Source organism: Triticum dicoccoides, chromosome 1A (genome assembly GCF_002162155.2).
Source record: "Triticum dicoccoides isolate Atlit2015 ecotype Zavitan chromosome 1A, WEW_v2.0, whole genome shotgun sequence".
Classification (NCBI taxonomy): domain Eukaryota; kingdom Viridiplantae; phylum Streptophyta; class Magnoliopsida; order Poales; family Poaceae; genus Triticum; species Triticum dicoccoides.
The window spans coordinates 582961185-582972263 of NC_041380.1; the positions used below are offsets into that span (position 1 = coordinate 582961185).

Sequence of the window (11079 nt, forward strand, 5' to 3'; positions counted from 1 at the left end):
GTTCAACCAACAACAAAGGAGGTGAAGGCACAACCATGTTTTCAAGGTCAAATGATAAACTTAAGTTAGCGTTCACCCGATCATGTATTTGCATTGCGCGACTTCTTGTGATTGGACCGTTGATGGTTGGGATATCCTCATCACCTAGCTCTACCTGTAATCATGACATGCATCTGTTTGCTTGTATTTACTGTTTCTCCCCCCTCTTCTCTCTGGTAGACGCCGAGACCGCTGCTGATGCCCCTGTGATCGACTACGTCGACGACAATCCTTCTTCCCTTTGAGCAGAGCTTCCAAGCAAGCAAACCCCCCTTCTTTTGTATTTCTTTTTTGGATTTGAAACTACTCATGGAAGCCTCATAAAAAGTTAATAAAATGTTTGAAAAAAAATTTGAACCTCAAAACACTGAAACCATTTGTTTCTAGCCTTTTTTAAGGGAACTATGTTTCTAGTCAAGACAGGAAAATATAGAAAAGACAAACCATAATGGGCCAAAGCCCATCTATTCTCCCCCATTTCCTTTTTAGGTCACTCTCCACCTTTTCCCCTTTTTTGAGGCATCCATTTTCCTTTTCTTCATGTACCCTCCACCACCGAATGGGCCAAACACCATCTTTCCTTTTCATCATCCTTTATTTCTTTTTTTTTCACTGAATGTGCATAGCCTAATAAACTAAACGAGGCTAGTATGAAACCTCCTCTTCTCTTTTTTTAGCAAAACTCGCCTATCGCGAGACCTATTGTCGCCTCGCCTCAGGCGTTGGGGTGCCCTTGCATTAGTGGGTCGGCCCATCTACATGGTTTTGGAAGGTACTTCAAATTGATTTGGATCGGGTTTAGAACACCGCATGCATATTTTGTAAACTTAGAAGAGGAGAAAAAATCACAGAAATGAAATTAAATCTTTATGTACTGACCCCTAAGAAAATTATTTGGGATTGTGAACTGCAATAAATCATTTTATCCACTAATAGTGGCCAAATTAGATTTTTATGTGTTCCTCTCATCATTTTCTAAATACATACCAAAATTTTCCAATACAGGTTATACAGTTTTCTTATATGAGTATAACATTTTTATGCATGTTGAACATTTCTCAATTGATGAGCATTTTTTCAAAGCATACTTGAACATTTTTTTCAAATAAATGTTACACATTTTCAATATGCATGGAACATTTTTTTGAATGCTATGAAACAATTTTTAATACTACGTGGACGTTTTTCTACATTGTACAAACATTTTTATGAAATGTCACAAACATATTCTTGAAATGAGTGAAAAAAAATTAAGTTTCACAGACATTTTTTTTTAAATCTAACATTATTATTTGTTGTATAAACAGTTTTTAAAATGTCACAAACATTTATTTAAATGCGTGAATTATTTTTCTGAATGACACAAACATTTTTTTTCCAAATTACAATCTTTTTCTACATTGTGTAATGTTTTTTTTGAAAATTTTACGACATTTGTTTTGAAACACATGAACATTTTCAAATGTCACAAACATTTTTTTGAATGATATCTACATTTTTAAAAAAAATTGTGCACACATTAATTTTACACTCCATGATTTTTTTTGAATGTGCAATGAATACTTTTAAAAATGTATGTAAATTAATTTGAAATATGTATATTCAATTTTTTCGAGAGTACAAACAAAAGTAAAAAAATGAAAAACTAAAAAGAACAAAACGAACGAACTAACTAACTTTGGCTGTAACTAACGGATAGCCCACTACTGCGTCGTGCAGAGGCGAGATGGATGCTCCTCTTGGTGCAGGCGAGACATATGCCCTCCCTGAAAAACATCCCAGTCTTACAAAATTACAGGTAGCTAGATGAAACCCACATGTTACAGTTGGGATCGGTTGCAATATATTTCAATAAAATTTGATTGTATGAAATATAAATATTTAGATTGCTAACATATGAGCCAAAATTAAAAATACAAACATACTATTATATTTGATTATGTATCTCTATACGAGTGCAGCGATTCGGTGCCCAGACTCATCTGCACCCGGTCAGAAAAAAAATTCAAAACAAATACTAGAAAAAAAATCCACTTTTTCCTATGATAGAAAATTTATTGCGTGAGGTTCTCTCCAAATTTTAGCTCATTTGGACTTCTGAGTAGCTCTCAGCAAAACCGACAAATTGGGTCAAAACAGTATGTGAACAGTAAATTGTTTTACAAACCCTGAATTTTTCTTTTTTGCTGAGAGTTGCTCAGTTGTCCAAATAATTTGTAAATTAGGGCGGACCTCACGCATCAAATTGTCTATCATGGGACAAAAAATTGATTTTTTTTGAATTTTCCTAGTATTTGTTTTCATTTTTTATTCAACACGGGTGCATATGAGCCCGAGCTCATAAAAGGATTTCTCTCTATATATACTACTTAAAAAGAACGTAAGGTTCCCATTTCACATTTCTTCCCCCCACCCTTTAGTCCAACCTTTCCATGTACATGATAATCTATCAATCGCCTTAATTTACTTACCTTCTAAACCAATTCCACTTTAATTTACTTACCAAATTTCCAATCAAAATATAAGGTAATTCATGGGCAAAATTACATTATTATTGACAGGTAACTCACAAGCATGGACATTATTCTAGTAGTTGTAAAAATTTATTGAATATAAGTACAATAATATAATGATTTCCCTCCATAGATGGTTTCATGTTGAGGTGGGCCTTATCCAATCCATAATGTATGGTGATCTGGCATGCTTGCATGTTGAGATAAATAAGTTAGTGAGATGACCCTCTTACGTATATAGGATTACTCTTACTATCTTTTCATTTCATGAAAATGCTTAGAATACTGCCATCTACCTTTTTATTTCATTTGGATGCATGTTGTAAGTAAGATTTAATCTATTTATTTAACAAACAAGTGTAGTTAACTATTAATCTCTCGTGGGAGTATATTCGATTTCCTATATCTTGAGCATTTTAAATCCAAGTAATCAATTCCACTTATATTGGTCCTAGTTTTAGTGTATGGTGTGAATTTCATATCATGATCATGTTGATACCTTGGTCATAGCTAGTTTTGAATGTCTTATTCCCTAAAGAAAATAGTTGTAAATGTCTTAGTGCAAACTGTGAGAACCCACACGAAGTTAGCGCTTTTGTTGTTTGAAGTAGGAAAATCAATAAATTGTTAAAATAGACACGGGGCCATAAAACATAGGCTCACCCATAGGTTGTTAGGAATGCCTGCACCATGCTGATATTTCCGCTAATTTTAGCAGAATTTGATCTAGACCAAATTTAGCCAGTTATAGATAATTTGATATATTTCTATTTTTATTATATTCTATTTAGGATCTTGAATCTATTAAAAATATATTATGTGCTCATTAATAAGGTGATCATTCTTTTTTTATGTTGGTCATTTCTTCATTTAAGATTGTCTATAGGGTGCTCCTCCAATACTATCATTCCCACCCTCGATTGTTAACTTGCAAGCTTATTGAGTAGTTTTAACTTCTAGTCCCTCCGTTCCTAAGTATTTATCTTTCTAGATATTTCAACAAGTGACTACATACAAAGGGAAATAAGTGAATCTACACTTTAAAATATGTCTATGTACATCCGTATGTGGTAGTCTATTTAAAATATGGGAAAACTTTGTTTTTGCCACTCTACTTTTTGCCAACTTTGCTTATGCCACTCTAGAATTTGACATCTCACTTTGCCACTCTTAGCTTTTGACAATACATCACAAATGCCATTCCGTGGCAAAAACGATAATTTTTCATTTCACTTTTGCCACTCTTAGCTTTTGACATGTATCACAATTGCCACTCTAAATTTTTTGTTTTTGCCACGGAATGGCAAAAGTGATATATTGTCAAAAGCTAAGAGTGGCAAAAGTGAAATGTCAAATTCTAGAGTGGCATAAGCAAAGTTGGCAAAAACTAGAGTGGCAAAAATAAAGTTTTCCCTTAATATCTAGAAAGACAAATATTTAGAAACGGAGGGAGTAGAATTCAGACCATTTCCTCCATGGTAATAGGAGCATCTTTCATGTTGGTGGTTTTCATGTTTTAAGATAACTACTCACCGAAGTAAGCAAAAAACTAGAAGTTCTTGCTTAACGTAACGATGAGATACGAGGCCTACAACCATAGTGTCGCGAACGATGATACACAGTGTGAAATACCATATCCGAAAGGTGTGGACATACGAAGCCGACCAAAGAGATTGCCAATGGAACCCTGGCCCACACTGACCGGTGCCAATGTTGTTACTCGTAGGCGTTAAGGAGCAATGCGTCATTTTCGGGACCTTACCGTCATCATAGAGATGTCCCGGATACAGCCAGGGTATCAAATCACATCGTATTGTGTCGTATGGTACCTAAGGGTGGGAGGAGTACATCTTAATAATACGGGGCAGAGGTAATATTTGCTTGGGATCATGTTTTGCTAGAGTTTTTTTTTTTTGAATGTAGAATGCAGTTTGGGTAGCCATGTTCCATGAATTCGTGGAAGAAGTTGTCAACTGACGACCGGGGTCGCTGGTCCGTGAATAACAAACAATCTGAAACAGAAGAGAAGCGGTAGCCCCCGTTCCCCCGGATCACCAGGGGCATCGGCGACCGATGCGATGCGAGTCGCGGCGCCGGTTGACCATTTCGCTCCCCCCCTCTCTCTCTCTCTCTCGCTGGGTGCATGGCATGGCATGCGACGCGACGCAATGCGAGGTCTCCTCTCCTCCCACACCCGCTCTCTGCGCTGGAGCTGTGGACTTCCCCCCTCTCTCCCCAGAGAGAGGAGAAGAAGAAATCGTGGATGCTCCTCCCTCCGGGTCTGGCTCTGGCTCTGACTGCTCAGGTCAATGGTCGCCAACACTGCCTAGAATGATGGACTCAGATCGACCCGCCACGCGTCCCCCTCCGCCACCTTCTTATACCCGAAGCCCACCTCCATCCACCCATCCGCCCACGGTCTCCCCCTCCTCCTCCATCGATCGCCATCCGTTTCTTGATTCCTTGTTGCTGTCAATGGATCAGTCGTCCTTCGTCGCCGCCGGCCTCAAGCGCAAGAACGCCGCCCTCGGCTGCGGCAGGGAGCTGCCCTCGGAGGCGGTGGGGCTGGGCTACGGGGCGAACGACGGCGACGGGGAGCGCCGGGTGGTGGTCGGCGAGATGGACTTCTTCGAGACGGAGATGAGGAAGGAGAAGCGGGACAAGAAGGACCATGCCGCCGCCGGCGCGGCGGACGGCGATCTCGGCATGAAGCCCGACCTCACCATCGACGTACGTGTGATCCGCCGATGCGTCGTGTGGATCGAAACGTATTTCCCTAAATCTGATTGACCTAACGTCTGTTTCTGGATCCATGTGCGATGGATCGTGTTGTTCTTGATGGATCTGCAGATGGGGCTGCACGTCGGGGGCCGGAGGAGGAACAGCGGCAGCGAGGAGTCCACCGTCGACGACGGCGTCTCCTCCAACGACGAGGACCACAGGGAGGCCAAGGCCGAGGTAATTAATCTCCCCGGTGCGCTTGGTATACCTAATTAAGTCCCACATTTTCAAATCAACTAAGATCCTTTTTTTCTCCAACAGGAAATCAACTAAGATCCTACAAAACATGAAATGAAATTCAAATCCAGAAGATCGTCTATAACAGATGAAAACGAGCCAAAAACCCTACATTTTTCTCTTAAAATATATGAACTAGATCGCAATTATATTGTGACCCATAATAAGTTGACAAAAAATGCGTTAGCCACACAGAAAAATAGTCAGGTTGACTAAGCCGAAGCCGTTTAAGATTTTTTTTCTAATGCCTAAATGGACTTGCTTTTTCTTTAATTAAAAAAAGTATAGAGGCACTTAAATATAGAGGAAGCAAAAAAAAAACGTTGACCTGTTTGGCTTTTATTTTTAGACGACTTTTTTGACTGTCTTCTGTGCCTATGGCTTTGACCAGTTAGCGGCCGCAAAATCGGAGCTGGCGCGGGTGAACGAGGAGAACAAGCGGCTCAAGACCATGCTCGCCAACGCCAACACCAAGTGCAGCTCCCTCCACATGCAGATCGCGCTCATGCAGCAGCAGCAGCAGCAGCACAGGAGCAGCCATGGCCACGGCCACGCCCACCAGTTCGAACCGGAGAAGAGGGAGCAGCAGCTCCTCCTCGACGCGGGGAACCACAGCCAGCTGGTGCCGAGGCAGTTCATGAGCCTCGGCTCCTCGTCGTCGCCCGACGAGCCCCGCCCCGCCCGCGGCACCGACGCGTCGCCGAGCAGCAACCCCCTCCTCGCCGTCGGCCCCGACGCGGCCATGGACTGCGCCGGATGCCATGGCATCGTCGGCGCGGGCAAGGCGGAGCTCATGCCGCTGCCGTCGTTCGAGCACCACGGTCACCACGAGAGGGGCGGCAGCCCGGAGGCCATGCAGGGCTGGCTGCCTAGCAAGGTGCCCAAGTTCCTCCCTGCTGCCAAGGGACCCGAGCCTCCCCCGCCTGAGGCTGCCGCCGCCGCTGCCACCATGCGTAAGGCCCGCGTCTCCGTGCGCGCCCGCTCCGAAGCCGCCATGGTACGTGCGCTCCTCGTCCTCGTCGTCATCCATGAAGCATGACATGTTATGGCTTGTGTATAATTAAATGTTTCTGCCGACGGTGTTGCAGATCAGCGACGGATGCCAGTGGCGCAAGTACGGGCAGAAGATGGCCAAGGGCAACCCGTGCCCGCGCGCCTACTACCGGTGCACCATGGCCGCCGGCTGCCCGGTGCGGAAGCAGGTGCAGCGCTGCGCCGAGGACCGGACGGTGCTCATCACCACGTACGAGGGCAACCACAACCACCCGCTGCCGCCGGCGGCCATGGCGATGGCGTCCACCACGGCAGCCGCGGCCTCCATGCTGCTGTCCGGGTCCATGCCCAGCGCCGACGGGCTCATGGCGGGCGGGTCCAACTTCCTGGCGCGCGCCGTGCTGCCCTGCTCCTCCAGCGTGGCCACCATCTCGGCGTCGGCGCCGTTCCCGACCGTCACGCTCGACCTCACGCAGACGACGCCGGGGCAGGGCGCGTCGCCGCCGCGCGCGCCGGAGCCCGCGCAGCTCCAGGCGGCGCTGGCCGAGGCGGCGCGGCCGGTGTCGCTGCCGCAGCTGTTCGGGCAGAAGCTGTACGACCAGTCCAAGCTCTCCGCCGTGCAGGCCGTGGCCGGCACCAACGGGGACGGCGGCGCGCAGCTGGCCGACACGGTGAACGCGGCCACGGCCGTCATCGCGTCCGACCCCAACTTCACCGCCGTGCTCGCGGCCGCGCTCACCTCCTACATCGGCAGCAGCAGCGGCAGCGGCAGCGCAGGAGGTGGCGCCACGGCCGCCGGCGGGAGCAGCGGCACGGTGCAGCCGCTGGTGAGCAGCGGCGGCGATAGCTGCAGTAGAGACGACACGACCGGCTAGCTTGATCAAGAAGACCTTGGTCGTTTGCTCCCTTCCAATTTTGCTTCTTTTTGCTTGGTTCAGTCAAATTTTGATCAGGGTTTAGTCTTGGCATTCTCTTTTGGTTAGTTTTGCACACCGCCGATCTCCCCTCCGGCCGCCACCCCGCCGGAATCGGAGGAGATGAGAATTTTTTGCTTGAGCATCTGCTCCTTTTATTAGTTCATTTTGTGTAGGTGTAGCAGCAGCGGCAGCAGCAGCTTTGGGGTAACAAAATTTTGTGGTAGATTGATGAGAATATATGAGGTGGCTTTAGTTGAGACCTTCAAATCAAGATGCTATTCAATCAAGATAAACTGTTTTTACTGATGATTATCTCGAAGATGAAATTAACCTCAGAACTCTGCTCCTGTGATCCCACAGACCTGGCCTGAATTTTGCAAAGCGTCCGTTCACATTTCGACGCAGATGAACACGGGCAGACAAATTCATGGAACCAAACAGCCTGAAAAGGCGAGGCGGATACCTTGGGGTTTGGCTCCATGAAGTGTAAAGCAACTTCAGCAGACAAACAGAGGATTGAAGCAACACTGCAGGCTATCTACAGGGACAGAGCTGAAATATGATTTGGATGTAGAAACAGCTATTCCATAGTACACCAGATGTCTACATCAAAATTTGGTAAGAGTTCCTGACTAATAACTGATCTAATTCAACCTGCATTTCAGCACCTAAATACCTCAACTCAACAGGGGAAGAAGAAAAGAAAAGTAAAAAACCCGGGCTATTTCCTACTCCCACGACCTGATAAGCTATGTGCCATGCTTGTATTTATAGCGCTTGAATCTCCCCACCATAGCCGTAACGTTTCAAAAGCCGTTCATCTTGCCGCCAGTTTTCCTTCACCTTCACATCTATCTGTTCAAGACAATAGTATGTAGTGATTAGAAACTGCTCTACAACTATAGCAGAGGGGGTGATCATGCGACAGAACAAGGAAGAAGTTATGACCTCAAGATAAACCTTCTTTTGAAGGAAATCTTCAATGTCAAGTCTTGATGCTGTTGCCAACGTCTTTATAGCTTTCCCATCCTGCGTTTGAGAAATATAGCGGATGATAGTTTTGCTCGTTAAAATATTCAAGCTAGGAACTGTTTGATTCCATATATATATCTTCTTATTTATGACCCAATTCCTTTTCCAACAATAAGATCAGCCTTACTTCTGTTTCATCTATTCAAAACTTTGTAGAACAACACATACATTTAGTAATTCACGAAATTCCCAGAAGGTAGTTTGTGCAAAATCCCTCAATTTGTTGTTATGCTTAACTGAATTTGTAATCCTGAAATATTCAAGACTGCACATGAATGATTTTTTTTGAACTGCTTTACCTTCCCAAGTATAATGCTTCTTTGTGATTCCCTCTCAACAAGTATCTCAACTTGAATAAAATCCTTGGCACTAGGCCTGCTTTTGTAACTTGTAACATTAACCTATCATAAACAGAAATTACATCACACAAACAGGCTAGCAAAACGGATAAGCTTATACACTAAACTGAGGAAATCACCAGAAGATATACCTGGCATGCGTATGGAATTTCCTGCCTATATTGAAGAAAAATCTTTTCCCTCACTATTTCCCCCACAAAAAATCTCTCGGGGTGTTCACTAGCTATGTCCTGGAACAAAGAACATGCACAACATATTTAGTGTTTTATAATCTCAGGACTTGCTCCCTGTAGCCAAACATCGAAATGAACACCTGGAATGCAGTAATAGACCATCTAATGAACAAACATGAAACTACCTTTAATAGATATGCCAAAAAACTGTAAAAACAATATCTAGCCAACAAAGGCTCCAGACTATGATTTTAGCATCATAATGACTTCAAGTAGAGAAGTTGTGTGATGGAATAAAGTTTAAAGCTGTGGGATGATTACTCTACAGTAACAGGTCAAAAAAAAAAAGTAGAGAAGTCATGAAAACCCATATCCTCTATTTGGAAGAATATTTCTTCACAACTGATTTATAATACTCCCTCCATCCCAAAATAAGTGTCTCAACCTTAGTACAACTTTGCACTACAGTTAGTACAAAGTTGAGACACTTATTTTGGGACGGAGGGAGTAGTAGTTAGTCAAACGTGCTGATTAAAATTATCATGCCTCCGAGTTCACAGAGTCAGCTTATATAAAGCTGTCTCGGGAATCAGAACTGTGTTACAATGATGGTAAGATTCTCAATACTAGGATCATCTTATAAGATAATGTGGTATTGGTTTGCAACTGATGGAAGCAATTGAACTCACAGAACAGTTAACCATAGCTTAACACATTATTCAGTGTGCAAAATAAAATATGAAGAAAAAAAATGTAAAACTACCACATCGCCTACACGATAGATTGATTAGTACATCTCAGTAAAAGAAAGACTGATCAAAACAACAATTGCAGGATTCAAATTTGGCATGAGCACATCAGCAATCAGGCAGACATTCTTAACCAAAGTGGCAGAACCGCTGATTATTTTGTACTATCAAAAGGTGTTGATTCTTGCAGATTAAGGCCAAGGAAAATAAATAAATAACTTGTGCATGTTACTAAATTGCATTGCACATTTCTACTTGATTTGCTAGATCTACATGATAAAGAAAATGGCTGTCCATCCATAGTACTAACTGCTTCAGAAAATTTTGCATCTTCCATAATGATACCTTGGGGTAGTAGGCAGGACCTAGTGGAAGCTTTGACAATATCCACTCCTTGATATCAACCACTCCATGACCAAATTTAGCACTTATAGGTATAACATCGTCAACATCAGTGAATTTTTGGTACCACTGTGAAAAGAGTTGTCAAGAAATAAATACCGTCGTATACAGAGGAAATCACAAAAACCATCACTTCTATATTGTTCAGTTTTATACCTCGAGTTTCTTTGCGATTTCTCCGGGTTTTATCATATCTTTCTTGTTGAGTACCAACACAACAGGGACCTTGGTATCTTTGTTTCCCACACCCGCTTCCAGCATATCATCTATCTAAAACCAGAGAGGGAATGTCAAGCAAGGTAGACTCAAGACATTGACCTGGTTCTTTATTTTTGCCGACAGTTACCTTTTCGGGCAGTTTGGAAGCATCAGCGACGACAATCACACAGTCCGCATTGCCAATAGCGCTCTGGACATTCTTCATCATCATCGAGTCTAGCTTGTGCATTTCCTTCTTAATGACGCCTGGCGTGTCATAAAGTATTATCTGCAAACTAAATGATAACTCGGATCAGCATTCAGAAATCGTCATGCTATCCTCTGTGGACAGACACATTGGTTTATACCGCATTTGAACCGAACTCTACAGGTGCTTTGGAGACTAGAAGGTTGTACCTGGTATTCTGGTTCCGAACATATACCAAGAATGCGGTGACGTGTGGTCTGTGGCTTGTCCGTTACGATCGAAAGCTTCTGACCCACAATTTGGTTTATCAGGGTGCTCTTGCCGACATTCGGCTTCCCCAACACAGCAACATAACCTGTGGAGACACACAGCACAGACTCACAATATTATAACATGGCAATTGTCACTTAGAAATTACAAACCAAATAAGCTGTTTCCTCTGAATTCTCCCGGAATCTTGTAAAAAAATGTTTGGCAG

General features: G+C 43.4%; 2 protein-coding genes across 2 annotated transcripts in view; one reads left to right on the forward strand and one right to left on the reverse strand.

Annotated features, from left to right (window-relative positions):
• The first annotated feature begins 5027 nt into the window (after nucleotides 1-5027).
• On the forward strand, nucleotides 5028-7746 carry LOC119356140 (probable WRKY transcription factor 31). The gene is made up of 4 exons (XM_037623056.1): nucleotides 5028-5282; nucleotides 5403-5510; nucleotides 5962-6567; nucleotides 6659-7746. The coding sequence occupies exons 1-4, from the start codon at nucleotides 5028-5030 to the stop codon at nucleotides 7436-7438; spliced, it is 1749 nt and encodes a 582-aa protein (XP_037478953.1). The 3' UTR covers nucleotides 7439-7746.
• A 279-nt stretch (nucleotides 7747-8025) lies between these two features.
• The window catches only part of LOC119292493 (GTPase ERA-like, chloroplastic), a 4090-nt gene continuing 1036 nt past the window's right edge, over nucleotides 8026-11079 (reverse strand). Inside the window, exons 2-9 of the mRNA XM_037571319.1 lie at nucleotides 10811-10956; nucleotides 10542-10682; nucleotides 10352-10465; nucleotides 10139-10264; nucleotides 9003-9101; nucleotides 8812-8913; nucleotides 8429-8509; nucleotides 8026-8335 (exon numbers count right to left, since the gene is read on the reverse strand). Coding sequence (XP_037427216.1) covers nucleotides 8249-8335; nucleotides 8429-8509; nucleotides 8812-8913; nucleotides 9003-9101; nucleotides 10139-10264; nucleotides 10352-10465; nucleotides 10542-10682; nucleotides 10811-10956 — 896 coding nt within the window. The 3' untranslated portion in view covers nucleotides 8026-8248. The remainder of the gene's footprint in view (nucleotides 8336-8428; nucleotides 8510-8811; nucleotides 8914-9002; nucleotides 9102-10138; nucleotides 10265-10351; nucleotides 10466-10541; nucleotides 10683-10810; nucleotides 10957-11079) is intronic.